Source organism: Carcharodon carcharias, chromosome 7 (assembly GCF_017639515.1).
Source record: "Carcharodon carcharias isolate sCarCar2 chromosome 7, sCarCar2.pri, whole genome shotgun sequence".
NCBI lineage: Eukaryota > Metazoa > Chordata > Chondrichthyes > Lamniformes > Lamnidae > Carcharodon > Carcharodon carcharias.
In genome coordinates this window covers 54666478-54684252 of record NC_054473.1, presented here as the reverse complement: position 1 = coordinate 54684252, position 17775 = coordinate 54666478, and the positions used below count along the sequence as shown (strand labels likewise).

General features: G+C 40.1%; 1 protein-coding gene across 1 annotated transcript in view; it reads right to left on the bottom strand.

The window, feature by feature from the left end:
* Window positions 1-11282, bottom strand: part of LOC121280154 (microphthalmia-associated transcription factor-like) — a 317345-nt gene extending 306063 nt beyond the window's left edge. The window contains exon 1 of the mRNA XM_041191849.1: window positions 10987-11282. Within this exon, the coding sequence (XP_041047783.1) occupies window positions 10987-11252 (266 nt within the window). The 5' untranslated portion in view covers window positions 11253-11282. The remainder of the gene's footprint in view (window positions 1-10986) is intronic.
* Window positions 11283-17775: the final 6493 nt, after the last annotated feature.

Genomic DNA, 17775 nt, shown 5'->3' with positions numbered 1-17775 from the left:
AAAACAATGGATGGAAATACATTTAAAAATAATGGAAATAGGTGCAAGCATGACCCAGACCTCCCTGTCGCTTGCCATTTCAACTCTCTACCCTGCTCTCATGCCCACATGTCTGTCCTTGGCCTGCTGCATTGTTCCAGTGAAGCTCAACGCAAACTGGAGGAACAGCACCTCATCTTCCAACTAGGCACTTTACAGCCTTCCGGACTGAATATTGAGTTCAACAATTTTAGATCATGCACTCTCTCCTCCGTCCCCACCCCCTTTCCGAACCCCCCATTTTTTTCCCCAATAATTTATATAGATTTTATTTTTCCCACCTATTTCCATCATTTTTAAATGTATTTCCATCCATTGTTTCATCTCTACCTTTTAGCCTATTTTGATCCCTTCTCCCCACCCCCACTAGAGCTATCTGTACCTTGCTTGTCCTGCTTTCTACCCTTAATGTCACTTATTAGCGCATTCCTTAGATAATATCACCACCTTCAATACTCTGTCCTTTTGTCTATGACATCTTTTGGCTATCTCCACATATCACTGGCCCTCTATCCAGCTCTACCCACCCCCACCCAAACCAGCTTATATTTCACCTCTTTTCTATTTTTACTTAGTTCTGTTGAAGAGTCATACCGACTCAAAACGTTAAATGTGTTCCTCTCTGCAGATGCTGACAGACCTGCTGAGTTTTTCCAGGTATTTTTATTTTTGTTCCGCAGTTTTTTGTTTTTGTACTTATATAACATTATTCAATGTGTCTCAGCAATATCCCAAACATGCTACACACACAATGAATTAGTTTGAAAGTATAATCACTGTTGTTATGCAGGCAAACACAGCTGCCATTTTTGCCCACAAAATTCCACACTCAGCAGCAGGATGAATGGCCAGTTGTATTTGGATGATGGCTGAAGAAGAAATGCTGGCCAGGATTGCCTGTTCACCCTAACTGTATAATCTGGAATCTATGACATATTAAACATGTAGATGGGGTCTTAATTTAATGCCTATCTAAAAGACAGCACAGTTTATAAAGTCATATTCCTTCAGCTGGTACATCAACATTGGTTATCTGCTATCAATTGTATTTCTAAAATGTTTTATTTTCTATTTTTGTCATAGTTTCACTCATCATCATATAGAGAGAAATGTAAAATCAGGGACTAAATGATACAGGAGGTTACCGCCTCTTAAGCCTAGAATTGACTGTTGGCAATCTCAGCAGACAAATGCTTAATATGTTTACAGGACATTTCTTTCTCGGCTGTTTTAACAAGAACCTCTTTAAAATAACCTGTTTAAATGCTGACATTAAAGGAGATAGATATTATAAATGTGTGTTAAGCAATTCACTTTTATCAGTAAAAATCATTAGACTAGGGCCAAATTCCAAATCTTACCCAGACTGATGGGTAAAAAGTTTTTTCTCTGTAGATATCAAGTGTTCAACATAGGATGTGTTGAGGCATATCTCAAAGTTTTTGAAAGCTTAATTACATGAAACTGATCATAACTTAATACAAGTTACCATAAAACTGGATAAGGAGTCAAAAAGGCCACAGAATAGTTATAGTGCAAAGTTGCCACTCTTCTAATCTTGCACTAATCTCCTAACCTTGCAGTATGAAACATTAAAAGGGATGACCAGATGCTTGATCAATGAAGGGCATGTCAACATGTGCCTTAATCGAGGAGAGGATGGTACAGAGGCAGGGGGGTTTAGGGAGGTATTACTCAGCAATTCCTACTCTCTGATGCTCAGTTTGGGTTGTCCCAGGGCTACTCAGCTCCCAATATCACTACAGCCTTGGCCCAAACATGGAAAAAGAGCTGAACTCAAGAGGTGAGTTGAAAGTGACTGCCCTTGACATCAAAGGAGCATTTGACTGAGTGTGGCACAAAGGAGTGCTAGGAAAATTGAAGTCAATATCAATCAGGGGAAAACTCTCTACTAGGTGGAGTCATGCCTAGCACAAAGGAAGATGTTTATGGTTATTAAAGGTCAATCATCTCAGTCCCAGGACATCACAGCAAGGGTTCCTCAAGTCTAACCATCTTCAGCTGCTTCATCAATGACCTTCCCTCCATCATAAGGTCAGATGTGGGAATGTTCACTGATGATTGTACAATGTTGAGCACCATTTGCAACTCTTCAGATAGTGAAGCTGTCCATGCCCTCATACAGCATAACCTGGACAATTTTCAAGGTTGGCTGATAAGTGGCAAATAAAATTCACAGCACACAAATGCCAGGCAACTACCATCTCCAACAAGAGAAAATCTAACCATCTCCCCTTGATATTCAATGTAATTACAATTGTCTAATTCCCCATCTTCAATATTTTGGGTGTTACCATTGACCAGAAAGCTAACTGGACCAGCCACATAAATACCATGACAACAAAAAAAGGTCAAAGGCTGAAAATTCTGAAGTAACTCACCTTCTGACACCCCAAAGCCTATCCACCATCTACAAGGCACATGTCAAGAATGTGATGGGATATTCTCCATTTGCCTGAATGAGTGCAGTTCTAACAACACTCAAAAAGCTCAACACCATCCAAGAGAAAGCAGCCTCAATGATTAGCACCCCATCCCAGCTTAAACATCCACATCCACCACCATGGGTACACAGTATGTACCATCTACAAGGGCAACAGATGCATGAGAACACCATCAGAAGCAAGTTCCATTCCAAGCCACACGCCACCATGGCCTGGAACTATAATCGCCATTCCTTCACTTTAACTGGGTCAGAAGCCTGGAAGTCTCTTCCTAACAACACTGTTTACTTTCAATCCTTTCATGGGATGTGTGCGATACTAGCAAGGTCAACATTTGTTGCCTATCCCTAGTTGCCCTTGAGAAAGTGGTGGTGAACCACTTCTTGAATTGCTGTAGTTCATCTGATGCAATTACACCTACAGTGCTGTTGGGAAGGGAGTTCCAGGATTTATGGTCAGGAGCCGAGGGCCCTGGCAGAACCCAAACTGAGCATGTGAGCAAGTAACTGTTGTGTGAGTGTATCAATGGCACATGGACTACAGCAGTTCAAGAAGGCAGCTCACACCTCCTCCTCAAGGACAATTAGGCATGGGTAATATATGCTGGCCTTATCACTGATGCTCATATTCAATGAGTGAAAATAATCTCTCAATTTTTTGCTTTGATTTTTCTGGTTTCAGCAGCAACACACTGTTAATTCTCCCTGAATCTGTACAACACAAACATTATATTCATGTTATCTCAAATTCCCTTGACTGAAAAGTCAAATACACAACTTTCTCCTGCAACTAGTTTCTGCACTGTTTCTGGAGAAGATTAATCATCTCTATGTACACCACTATCAGAAGAGAAAACCTACATCATTCATCCTACAACAGACAATAACATCTTTTTTAAAAAGCTTTATAACTTTATGAATACATTACACATGCAATCTGAAAATATTCATAATACATTCCCAGTGCAACGTCTAGGCCTAAATATTTTACTCTGAAACAAAATACAGATGTCAGCAGACTACCCACAATTGCAGTTTCTGAATACAGATACTAAAGTAAAATTACAATACACAAGGGAAAAGCCCAAATGCTGAGTAAAGAAAATCATTATTTCCCTTGTGCTCTGCCATTTCTTTTGAACAATTTGGTCAAAATTTCAAAACTACATTTGCTATTTTTAGTTTTCAATGTAGCATTAAACTTCAACTACTAATTTGGCACCAATTGATGATAAAACTTGCTTTGATTCGTAAAAGCAACTTTGACTATTCACTGGATACGTTTCAAGAGTCTGCACTGGAAGCTATTGTTCTGCTGATTGTAAACAAAGATAAGATTTGGTTTGGTGAGTGAGCTTTCAGAAGATTGCCACACCAAAAGAAAACTGCAATATTTTGCAATTAGACAACATTATAGATCTCATCAGGGACAAGGAAAAATAGCAAGATTTAAATACTCTGGTTGAAAGCTGCATCAGATGTTCCATAATTCTGAAACAATCTTCTAGATGTTTATAAATGATACTACACAGTCCAAAATGCACAACATCAAACTCTACAGAGGCTCAAAATAAAAACAGAATTACCTGGAAAAACTCAGCAGGTCTGGCAGCATCGGCGGAGAAGAAAAGAGTTGACGTTTCGAGTCCTCATGACGCATGAGGACTGGGTCATGAGGACTCGAAACGTCAACTCTTTTCTTCTCCGCTGATGCTGCCAGACCTGCTGAGTTTTTCCAGGTAATTCTGTTTTTGTTTTGGATTTCCAGCATCCGCAGTTTTTTGTTTTTATCTACACTGGCTCAGTTGAAACAAACGTTGCTGCATGTATATGTTGCTAACGTCTTATGTAGTCAGGTTCAACACAACAGTAAAAGGCGTAAAACAAACTCAACCACCATTCACAGGTTCTAATTTGGAATGCACTATCTGGATGGGTGATGAAAGCAGATTCAGCTGTCATTTTCAAGAGAATGGGATAAACACTTGAAAATTAAAAACATGCAGACCAAGGGGAAAGAGCAAGGGTGGGACTAATTTGATAGCTCTTACAAAATGTCAGAACAGGCACAATGGGCTGAATGGCCTCCTTCTGTGCTCTATGATTCACTGCTCTATCCTTCCCAACACCTTAAAACAACTTTCTTAAATTTATTATTTACTTATGTTTTCAATTACTTCCTTGTAAAAAATACATTTTATCTAAAATACTAAAAAAAAATCAAAATGCAAATAATTAACTCCAATGAGTTCTTAGCACATCTTAATTTAGGAACACATAAGCAAACTAACAAAAACACATATGTAATATATTCAAAAATGTTACTTTACTATCATTAAATACAGTATAAACTCTGGGGAGCATGCAAGATTCTCACACGTTTTCTAAGACAGTCCTCAGAAAGGTGTATTTTGCAGCAATTGTCAAGCTGTAGTGCATTTTATACCTAGATAGCTAAATGTAAAATATAGTTTTCAAATGTTTCAAATCAGATTGTACACCCTCGTTACTTCACTGTACAGGTTAGGTTATACATTAGGAACCCTTAACTGAAGGCTTGCACTGCGAACTTTGCAGACAATTTTTCTGTATTTTATTTCAGTACATCACAGTAAATAACACGTGCCTTGTAAATTGCCACAGCACTTCCGATACTTCATAGCATTTCCCTATCTGGTCAGAGTAAATGTCAACTTGCTCAGGCATTTTGTTAAACTAATCTTGCACTGCTTGGCTGCCTTGAGATTGAAGATAAATCCAGATAGCCTTCAATCTTAGTTTAGCAGTAGATGTTACATCATTCATGTTAATCCCCAATGTTTTATTTAGTAAGCACAATAAATGTATACAGATTATAACTTCTGGATATCTGTATATAATAAAATTGCTCAAGAACAAGCAATATGTAAACTACCATCCATGAACGACAATAAAATTAAAGTTTTACTGCTAACCTGCAATCCTCCACTAATTATTTATTGTATTGTAATAACACAAACTGTTTAAACACCATAGATTACTATAATATTTAATGTTTAATCCACAATGTTTTCATCAACTAATGACATGGTCTTAATATAGAAAAGTCTGGAAAACATAACTCTTACAGAGTATACTGTCTAAATAGAAAGCAAAGCAATATATATATATATATATATATATTGCTGCAGAGCATGTATATTACTTCAGATGAATTTAAATATCATATTCTGTACTCTCTAAAAGGGTAGGAACTGTGTGGATTTGGCCTGAAATTTCCACCCAAACTGAATTAGATAACTTTATCTGATCAGACCCTAGTGAATTTGCCCAGTCTAAAGGAAAAGCCACACGGTGGCCATTTCGCACAACTGCAGCACTCTTCCTTTTAAATATAAAATAACTTCTGCAGTTCTACTTGAACAGCAACACCTTATACTTCTATACTTGCAGAGATGATGCAGAATGCTTTACAAGACGGGACAAATGCACATGGAAAAGGGCATAAGGAAATTTTTTGAGACTGAATCTTAAAGCAGGCTTTTCACGTTTTACAAAGTCAGAGGTGATGGGTGATAGACCCCACTTGGGTGAAAACACTATACAGGATTCTGAATGGCTGGATGATTGAAGTGTGGAGGCTGGTGTGGAGAGCTTGGAGAACTCCAATTATGAGGCAATTAAAGCATGAATTAGGGTTATGGAAAAAGGAAGAGAGGTAGCGATGAAGACAGGTAATATTGAGGAAAGAAAGTGATTTTAAACGGCAAATTAATTATCAAGGAGGAAACTGAGCTCAAGGCAGCAGATAAAAGTGAAGAAACCTGAGCTCAAAACTAATGTGCAAAAGCAGATTAAACTATCTGCACGCAAAGACATTTTTTACTCAAGACTCTCAAAGATATAACAGTAACGTTAAGTTTGTTGAATGTGCTTTGGCAAAACAGGGTCGAGGGGTTAAATGGCTGACTCATGTTCCTTTGCTCCACAAGCTTATTGAGTGAATTAAAAATCATAGTTAAACTAGATATTAAAAAAACATTTCCGTGGGCTGTTTTGCTATTGCCTTCACCAAAATTAAACAACGCTATCATACTGAATCCTTTTAGTTTACATAATAATGTTAAGATACATTCTAACGATGCAAAACAGAGCACACTGCAGAAAAGCTTTACTTCAAGAACAACAAATTGTTACCACCAAAAGATTAAGCTACCAGAAGCAGGTGTAGAAATAACCTGGAAAAATACACCTGTCTCTGGGGGCAGGTAGAAGAAAACAATCACTTGTGTTAGTTAATCACATGTCATAGAAATAACTAAAAGCATGTAAGATAAACAGATCTAAAGGTAAAATTTCACAAATAAAATAGTATGGCACTTTAAAATCCAATGTGATCTAATCTGCACTGGACAACAGATTATTATACTACAGTAATTAGGGCTGAGGGTAGATCATGGGTGTGGTTCTGAGCACCATAAGATTTGGCTACAATCTGCTTCAGGATAGAGCTCAATAAGTTTGAAAGGAAAGGGTACAATATTTCTTGCAAAAAAATTCTCTTTATAAATGAACAGAATCAGAATAAGTTACTTGTAAACTGATTAAATGGTAGAAGGAACACGTGTTGCTATTTTCTACAGCAATGATTGGTTGGAGGTATTTAAGTGAACCACATTCTTCACTTTTTTAAATTCTTTCATGGGATGTTGGCATTGCTAGCAAAACCAACATTTGTTGCTCATCCTCAGTTACCCTTGGGAAGGTCATGATGAGCCACCTTCTTGAAATGCTGCAGTCCATCTAGTGTAGGTTTTTTAAAAATTAATTCATGGGATTTGGGCATCGCTAGCTAAGCCTGCATTTATTGCCCATCCCTAATTGCCTTTGAGAAGGTGGTGGTGAGCTGCCTTCTTGAACTGCTGCAGTCCATGTGGTGTAGGTACACCCAGAGTGCTGTCAGGGAAGGAGTTCCAGGATTTTGACCCAGAGACAGTGAAGCAGCAGCAATATGTTTCATAGTCAGGATGGTGAGTGGCTTGGAGGGGAACTTCCAGGTGGTAGTGTTCCCATCTGTCCACAGCCCTTATCCTTCTAGATGGTAGCGGTCTGGTTTTGGAAGGTGCTGTCAAAGGAGCACCCACAGCACTGGAAGGGAGTTCCAGGATTTTTACCGAGCATTTGTGAAGAAATGGTGATATCGTTAGTCAGGGTGGTGTGTGGCTTGGAGGAGAACTTGAAGGTGTTGTGTTGTGCGACTGCTGTCCTTGTCCTTCTAGGTGGTAGCGGTTGTGGTTTTGGAAGGTGCTATCAAAGGAGGACTATTGGCGAGTTGCTGCAGTGCATCTTGTATACGGTACATACTGCTGCCACTGTACATCAATAATGGAGGCAGTGAATGTTTAAGTTGGTGAATGGGATGCCAATTAAGCCGGCTGCTTTGTCCTGGAAGGCGTCAAGCTTAATGAGTGTTGTTGGAACTCCACTCATCCAGACACGTGAAGAGTATTCCATCATACTTCTGACTTGTGTCTTGTAGATGGTGGACAGGCTGTAGGGAGTCAAGGAGGCGAGTGAATTATTCGCCTCAGGATTCCCAATTTCTGACCGGTTCTTTTAGCTACAGTATTTATATATAGTATATTTATAAGGCACAAGTCAGAAGTGTGATGGAATACTCCCCACTTGCCTGGATGAATGTAGCTCCCACAACACTCAAGAAGCTTGACAATGTCCAAGACAAAGCAGCCTGCTTGATTGTTTGTGGATGTGGTGCCATTCACTCCCTCTACCACCTATGTACTGTAGCAGCAATGTGTACTAGCTACAAGATGCACTGCTGGGATTCACCAAGGCTCCTTAGACAGCACTTTCCAAACCCATGACCACTATCAACTAGAAGGTCAAGGGCAGCAAATAGATGGGAACACCACCACCTGGAAGTTCCTCTCCAAGTCACTCACCATCCTGACTTGGATATATATCGCTGTTCCTTCATTATCACTGGCTGAAAATCCTGGAACTCCCTTCCTAACAGCACTGGGAATGTACCTACACCACATGGACTGCAGAGGTTCAAGGAAGCAGCTCACCGCCAGCTTCTCAAAGGCAACTAGGGGTGGGCAATAAATGCTGGCCCAGCCAGTGAAGCCCACATTTCATTAAAAAAATGGCTGGTCAAGTTCAGTTCCTGGTCAAAAGTAACCCCCAGGATGTTGATAGTGGGGGACTCAGCAATGCTAACGCTAATGAATGTCAAGGGGAGATGGTTAGATTTTGTCTTGTTCGAGATGGCCATTGCTGGCACTTGTGTGGCATAAATGTTACTGCCATTTAACAGCCCAAGCCTGGATATTGTCTAGGTCTTGCTGCATAGAGACACAGACTGTTTCAGTATGTGAGGAGCTGCGACTGGTACTGAACACTATAAAGTCATCAGGAAACATCCCCACTTCTGACCTTACAATGGAATGATAATTGATGAGGCAGCTGAAGATGGTTGGGCCTAGGACACTACCCTGAGGAACTCCTGTTGTGATGTCATGGGACTGAGATGATTGTGGTTGCTGGAGATCAATCATCTTTCTTTGTTCTAGGTATCATTCCAACAAATGGAGAGTTTTCCCCATTTCCATTGACATCAATTTTGCCAGGGCTTCTTGGCCTCTTCCTGAGGGCCCCAGTAACACAGATGCCAGTCAATTTGATTCATTGTTGCCTTGATGTTAAGGACAAGTCATGCTCACCTCAAGGTCAGTTCTTTTGTCCATGTTTTGACCAAGGCTGTAATAAGTCAGGAGCCCAGTGGTCTTGGCAGAACCCAAACTGAACGTCAGTGAGCAGATTATTGTAGGGCCATTCAGTGGCATTGTCGACAACACCTTCCATCATTTTGCTAATGATCGAGAGGAGACTGATGAGTGGCAATTGACCAGATTGGATTTGTTCTGCTTTTTGTGCACAGAATGTACCTGGGCAATTTTTTACATTGTTGGGTAGATGCCAGTGTTGGCCTAGGGCATGTCTAGTTCTGGAGCACAAGTCTTCAGTACTACTTCAGGGATGTTATCAGGGCCCACAGCTTTTGCAGTTTCCAGTACCTTCAGCCATTTCTTGAGGTTACATGAAGTGAATCAAATTGACTGGTATCTGTGTTACAGGAAGAGGCCAAGAAGAATTATCCACACTGTGCTTCTGGCTGAAGGTGGTTGCAAATACTTCAGCCCTGTCTTTTGCATGGCTGCACTGGGCTCCCCCATCATTGAGGATGGGGATATTGGTGGAGCCCTCTCCTCCTGTTGTTTGTTTGTCTGCCTCCATTTATGGGTGGATGTGGCAGGACTGCTGAGATGTTGGTTGTGGGATAACTTAGTTCTGTCTAGGGCAATATATAGTGTTAAATGTTCTCTCCTAACCGTGATCATACCTTTGCATGATTATATGAGATCAAGTAATATGGGATCAGTGACACCCAATATAAAAACTTACCAATCCTGCAATTAGTGCTTGTCATGAAACAAGAGATGCGCTCTTATCATCAGACTCCAAAACGCACATTTTTTTGTTATGTTGTGTCACCTGAACAAATAAAGTAGCTCCTGGAAACACCTTGGCTATACATACACTAACCCCGAGAGGGTTAGTCACAGCATCTGTGCTTACCATATGGTTTAATTGTTGGTTCACCCCGGTGAATATCTCGGTCGCGTATAGCATGAATACTAAAAAATAAATTGGGCAATGTGTTTACAAGAAGTGTTCTTTAAAATCAGTTCATCCAACGTCTTTACTACAGCACCCAAGCAGACACCAGTTTAAGTGTACAAAATAAATATACATGCTTACAAATATGCAACGTGTCCGAGTTCCATAAGTTAAAATCTGATAAATACCAACCAATTATTCGAGCTGTCAGATTTGACTTCCCAATTTAATTACATCTACACAACAACAACAACAACAAAATGCTCTCACAAGCCGATCAGCAGGGATTTTCTTTCCTTTTTTAAGGATTGATGAGAGCCTTGGTCCATTATTGTGCCGTAAGCGGTGAACCGAATTTCTGTTTCGGAAAGCAATGCCGAGCGTTTGCACTGGGCTACCTCCTTGGCTTAAGCTACAACTTCAATCGCAGAATGCAGAGAATTCTCGCCCCTTCAGCAGACACAATGCAAGGAGAATGTTTTAATAAAAGGCTTTTCAGAGCTAACACGTTGTTTTACACAGCTTTTTTTTATATAAATAAACACAACTATCGCCGGCACACTTCAAGTGTGGAATGTGTTGACATTTGGGACGAGGTAAACAGTCCGAGGAATGTGTGGGGTGTCAGTGAATGGTCGCTTCGCCCCCTCCCTACCCGGCCAGTGCCCGGACACCGACACCTTGTCCTGGGCTGGGAGAGGAGGAGCGGCTTCACTGACACTGACAGTGACAGTGTCCGCAGCCTGCAGCGGGCAGCTCAACACCAACACCCCAAGCGGCTCAACAACTCTCCTACTAACCTGCGGCTCAGTGGTTGACTCTTCAGCTCGTAAAACGTTTTCGCTTCTTCATGAAATTCCTCTCCGACTTCAAAATCCGGAACAATTCCCGACTCAGACTGCATGGGGCCGGAGATAGAGAGAGAGCGAGAGACAGGGAGCAATAGAGGGTCTACAGATAAAATTGGGATTTTTTTTAAGGAATACAAAAAAACCGAGCGGTGGCGACACGAATAAATGTCAACAAGATACAAAGTTTCTCTGAGTGACAGACGCTGTCTCCGCATCGGAGCCCGAGCTTCGCCACCTCCTCCTGCCGGCTCCACAGCCCGCGGGCCGCTGGGAGTTGTAGTTCTCCGGGGCCCGGCGATTCCTTCACTTCCGACTGCAGTCCCGGAGCCGGCGGACTACAATTCCCAGGAGAGCTCGCGGCGCGCCGCCTGCCACTGGAGCATGTGCCCTTGGCTGACCGGCCGGCTTGCTGCTCCCATACAGTGTAATGTCAGCAGGTTTTATTGGCTGCTGCAGCAAAGCACCACAGTAAATTCCACTTTCATTTGTTTGCATCAATCCGGCCAAAGGGTAAACACTAGAAAATGCTGGGGAATACGTTAGCGAACTGTTACATATGTTTATTCCATAGCCATGGCGTTGTTTTTTTTAATCCAATTCTCGCCTTATAGGATCGAAATGCAAGCATCGAAATCCGACTGATTGTTTGTCATTTGAATTTTCTTGTCTATCTCTGACGTCCCTAAACCCCAGCATGTGTGTTTATTTATCCCAATGCGTTTTGATGCGTCAGCAAACGTATTGTGAACTCAGGATGATCTTGCAAAGGGGTTAAACGAAGGGGACTATAGTTTTGTTCTTTCGTTTCAGCAAGTTCGAAACTAAATTTACAGGCAGATAGTGCAGTTACAATATAATACAAATATAAGAAAACACTACCCGAGGGGCATGTTTGATATGTGGATTTCACGAACGTGATGAAGGAAACTTGACTCCAAACAAAATTGCAATGAAGCACATTTTCACATAACCGTTCACTCTGATTTTGGGTTCGAGTATATAATTATGCACAACCATTCATGATTCAAAATAAAATAGCTTTGTTAATATAACACTTGCTCAAGAGCAAAATACTGCAGATGCCGGGAATCTGAAATTAAAAACAGAAAATGCTGGAAACAGCTGGTCAGGCATAATCTACCGACAGAGTTAACATTTCAGGTTGATGTCCTTTCATCAGAACAAGGAGAAATTAGAGATGTAATAGTTTCAACCAAGTGCAAAGCGAGTAAGAGATAAAAAAGTGGGCGAGATGGATTGGAAAAGAGAACGGGAAAGGTCCCTGATAGAGGGTTAGAAGTGGTTGAATGACGAAAGAGATGATAGTGCGAGGCAAAGGAGGTTAATGGTGGGCTAAGTCAATAAACAGGAGCTGATCCAGAGGAGCTGTAACTGGTTACAGGGGGGAAAAAAGTGGCTTCACCTATCCAATCTCTGTAACCTCCGCCCAAACTCTCTGTTTCTCTAGCCAGTTCTGCATTCCCACTTTTTTTTTTACCTTACCATTGATGCCTGGGCATAGTACTCTGGAATTGCCTCCTAAACCTTTCCAGCTCTCTACCTCTCTCTGCTCCTTTAACACCCTTCTTGAAATCCATCATTTTGACCAAGCTTTTGATTACCCCTTCTAATATCTTGTGCTTTTACTAAGTATCTGTTTATCTGACTACTTCCCTGTGAACTGCCTTGGGACTTTATTCAATAGAAATATGCAATATAAATGTAAATAGAATCATAGAATAGTGCCACATAGAAGGAGGCCATTCAACTCATTGAGTCTAGCCTGGGCACTTTTAAAGAGCACCAGACAGAGCAATTTTAAAGAGTAATGGACACTCTGAAGGAGAGTCATATAGACTTGAAACATTAACTCTGTTTCTCTCTCCACAGATGCTGCCAGGTCTGCTGAGTATTTCCAGCATTTTCTGTTTTTATTTCAGATTTCCAACATCCACAGTATTTGCTTTTCTTTTCTGTCATGGCCATGTCATATGCTCCTAAACCTTGCTAGAAAAATTGAGGCTTTATTTTTAAATGGAGCAATAAACTATGGACAATGTACCTTAACAAAATGGACTCCAGAGGGTCAGGTAACTTTTTTTGTGATTTCTGTACAGACAGAGGCAGACGTATCTGAACATATCTCTGAGAAGTTATTTAAAATACAAATGACCTTCTCAGATGCTGCTTGACTACCCCTCATCAATGGATAAGATTTAAAATGATAATGGCTGTCACACTTGCTGGCCCCATGAAGATGCAATTCCAAATAAAGACATTTCAGAGGCTAATCATAGCTGAAATCTTGGTGAGATAACAAACATCCTCCACTGAGGGAAATATTGCTTAGCCATCAACCCATTACGTGGACAACTGGAAAACATTTATACGGTTGTCACATGACAAAAACTGGCTTGTGATAGGAAATGTATTATTAATCCACAAGCACAGCCCAGTGAGTCAGTCCGGGATCAAAACCTCAGAAGGAAAGATCTCACCCAGGAAAAGGAAAGAACCCTGCCTTAAAAAGAAAGTCATCTCAGGAAATGAAGAAGGACTAATTTGTTTTACCTGCAGGATTATAACCTTCACTACAGGAGCTCAACCACAATTTTGATTGCAAACGTCAGAAACCTCCAACCGCCTTTGTCTTCAGTGAACCAAGAGAGAATCCTTCAGGCCTGAAATATTTCAATAACCATATTAAGAACTGTTTAAAGGAGTGACTTATTGTTTTTTAAAACCATTTTAGTAACCTAAGTACATTATGTTTCTTTACAAATTATCTTTTGTCATGTGTGTGTGTGTGTGTGTGTGTGTGTTTGAGGAGTGGGTGTTTGTTGTGTTTATATTTCAGGTGTTGTGAAAAATAAACTTTATTTCTTTCTATTGGTTTAAACTTACAAAAAATACTGTTTCATGACTGTTCTTTAAAGTCACAGCACTCAAGAGGTAAAAACACTCTTTCTCAAAAACTCATCTTGCTCCGGTCAGTTGAGAGGTGGGAAAAGGGAAACATTAGCCCAAATCTTTCCTCCCTGTCCATAACACCTCTTAGTACTACACTTGAGGAGGGGGTTGCATGGGGAGAGGGTGAAGTCAGCCTATATTTTATGATCAAGCTTCTGGAGTGGGACCTAAACCCACAACATCCTGGCATGGAGGCAAGTGCGCTACCTACGAAGCCACAGCTAACAGTAATCCCTCATTCTGGGACCATTCAATTAAATCTTTTTTGTGTTCTCTTCAAAGCCTTCACATCCTTCCTAAAGTGCGATGTCCAAAGATGGAGAGAATACTCCAACCACAACTGAATATATCTTCCTAGCTTTTACATCTGTTTATAAAGACCAGGACATCATATTCTTTATTAACCACTTTTTTTTAACCTATCCTTTCACCTTCAAAGATTTGTACACAAACACCCACAGGTTTCTCTGTTCTTGCACCCTCTTTAAAATCACACCATATACCTTGTATTGTCTCTCCTCATTCTCCCGAACAAAATGTGTCATCTCACACATGTCTATGGTGAATTTAATCTATCATGTGCTCAACCATTTCATTTGTCTATTGAAGTCCTCTCGAGGTCTAGTGCTGTCTTCCTCTGATTACTACTCTTCCAAGCTTCAGGTCACCTGCAAATTTAGAAGTCGTGCTTTGTACCTGCAAATGATTGCCTACTTCTATTACTATCATTTTGATCCATTTTGAGCGATGGACTTTCCATCTGAGACAGTATAACGCATCCTGTATTACAACTGTGACATACGAATAGGTGTCTGATGAATAAATATTGATCTTGTCAATAGCATGCTGGATAACTTCAGATTATTTCAATCTCAAAGTTTATGGAATTGGTGTGCAGCCTTTTTAGCAGTACCAAATGAGACAATTATAACATTAGAAGAAGGACGGATTAGGCAAAATTTGCTATCTGTAGTAATTATAACAAATTGCAAACTTTAGTTACGTATCAAAAGCGTCAATGTTGCAATATGAAAACCTCCTTCAAAACAGTCTGAATGTACTGCTATCCATGAATGGACCAGATAATGATCCGAGCTATATTACCCTGCCAATGGTTTCTTTCAACATGACCATAAGATAGCAAGTACTATCAATATTTTGTGGATCGAAGCATTATTTGTGGAAAGAAAGGTTTTTTGGCATTAATTTTGATCCCATTTTTAGTCACAAAATTGAATCATCTAGCAATCTTTCAATTCAACTGCAATTAAATTAGGCTAAGAACTAAAAATACAATCGCATGGCCTTTTGACCATCAATGTTCACCACAGGCTTTTCAAACTGTATTTTTATTTCCTCAATACTGTCCTGAGGGAGTGCTCCCCTACCAGAGGTGTGGTCTTTTAGATGAAATTCAAACTGAAGCTCTATCTGTCCTCTCAGGTAGCCATAAAACATATGGCGAAATTTTACGCTGGCGGGATTTTACAGTCCCACTGAAGTCAATGGACTTTTGAACAGTTTGCCACATTTTACAGCCCCACCCCTGCCGTGACGGGGCCGTAAAAGTCCGCCCATAGTTTCCAAAGAAGAATGGCACAAGCAGGAAATCCAAATTATGGATGCAAACAATGTGATAGCACTTAGAGGCACAACATTTTGAAGTAGAAAATGGTGTGTTTCTAGTTTTATTTTACAAACAGCTGTGATGCAGAGTAGAAAAATGAGCATTATCAGCACAACAGTGTATAGCCAGAAGTGCAAGAGTCAGCAAATGAATTTCAAAAATAGATCTGGTTGTGCAGACAGCAAGGAGATGGATGGTTTCCTACTCCAGTTTCTTCAAATTTTTTCCCACATGTAGGAAAATCAAGATACCATAAAAATAGTGTAGCATTATAAATCTAAATTGAAGTCTAGTCACCCCCAAATTAATCACCTTAATTTGGACTTTAAATACAATTCTACACTGTTGTTATTTCACCTTAGGATAGAATTCCTGATTGAGCACAATCAGCAAAATGGCCGCAAATGATGCCCAAAATTGTGCCCGTTTTGAAAATAGTACTTTTTTAGTCTCAAGTTTCTGCTCAAACTCATTTGCATATTGCCGATGCAAAATCTGCATGCGCAAGCACATTCAGGCAAATATCCCTTGATATATTTAAGAATTGCAACATGCTACAGTTTGATTATTACAGCTGAAAATTAAATTATCACAAAAATTAAGAACTTTTAAATCACAATATTAATCCACCATCTGTGAGGAAGCAGTTTGTAAATAACTGAACATGACTTTTCAAAAAAAATACAGAGCTATTCCTAGGTTGTATTGGAGCCAGCTTATTTGTAAATGTTCTTTTTAAATTACATTCAAAAGCTTTCAAAACATCATATTAGTGTCCTTGCGCCCAAAATATCCAGCTTAACTTTGTGAACATCCTCAAATCCTCAAAGGTCTGCAAACTAGCACAATTAGTAGAAACTCCCTATGTTGGATTATATCATCATGGGGGATGGGCCAGTTTTTTGGGTGGACATGCTTCTGGAGCTGTGTATTTTAAAACTTATGTAAAAGATCGCAGAAACTCAAGTTGCACTGAACATTATTTGCGCTTAAAATTCCATCATCTTTTGTATTGGTTTCTGCAGTACAATTGAGCGGAAGCTCCAGGTGCTTATTTCAGGCCAATTTTTCTTCCCTTCTGTCCTGGTCAATTACACCTTATGGGTGTTTGGATTATGGGTACCAGACATCTTCTGAGATCTCAGCCAAATGGCTTTTAGACTCATCTGCAATGTCCCTTACAGTTAAATGACCTGGCAACAGTCAGAAAAAAATTATTTCAGGTTATTCAGCTACAGGGACCATCACACATGGGAACAATACTTGGATGTTTACTTAAAGAGCCATGACCTACAGAGCTATGGACCTAATGCAGGAAGTGGAAGTAGTCTGGGTAGTTCTTTGTCAACTGGCATGGCTGAATCAGCTGAATGACCTCCTTCTGTTTTATAAATTTTCCATGATTTCTAGAAAATCTTGTCCTTCCCTGATGTCCATGTATATGCAGCTCCAGCAGGGAATTATTGGATAAAGATGAAAAGGCAAACTCTATGTGCATTTAAGAAGATGACAGGATTGAGCTCAGCTATGATATCAGTGGTTAAATAGGCAACTAACGTTCATAGAAGTAGAGCACATGACAGGTCATTAGATGTGATCCATGCTCCATGTGAGCCTCCTCCTCCCTTTTCACCAAAACCTATCAGCATAACTTATTTTTCCTTTCTGCCTTGTGTTTGTCTAGCTTCTTGTTAAGTGCGTCAATACTGTTTGCCTCAACTACTCCTTTAGAGAGTTCCACATTCTAACCATTATTTATGTAAAGAATTTACCTGAATTATCTATTAGATTTATTGTGTCTGTCTTGTATTAATGGCTCATTGTTATGGTTTCACCTACAAGAGAAAACATCTTCTCTCTGGCTATCCTATCAAACCTTCTCTTAATCTTGAAGACCTCTATCAGCTCAGCCCTAAGTCTTCTCTGTTCTAGGGAAAAGAGCCCAACCTGTTCAATCTTTCCTGGTAGGTATAACCTCTCAATGCTGAAATCATTTTAGAATTTTTTTTTGCACCTTTGCCAGTGCCTCTATATCCTTTCTATAATATACAGACCAGGACTGTTCACAGTACTGCAAGCATGATTTGACCAAAATTCAGTACAAGTTTAGCATAATTCTCTTTTCAATTCTGTCCCTCTGG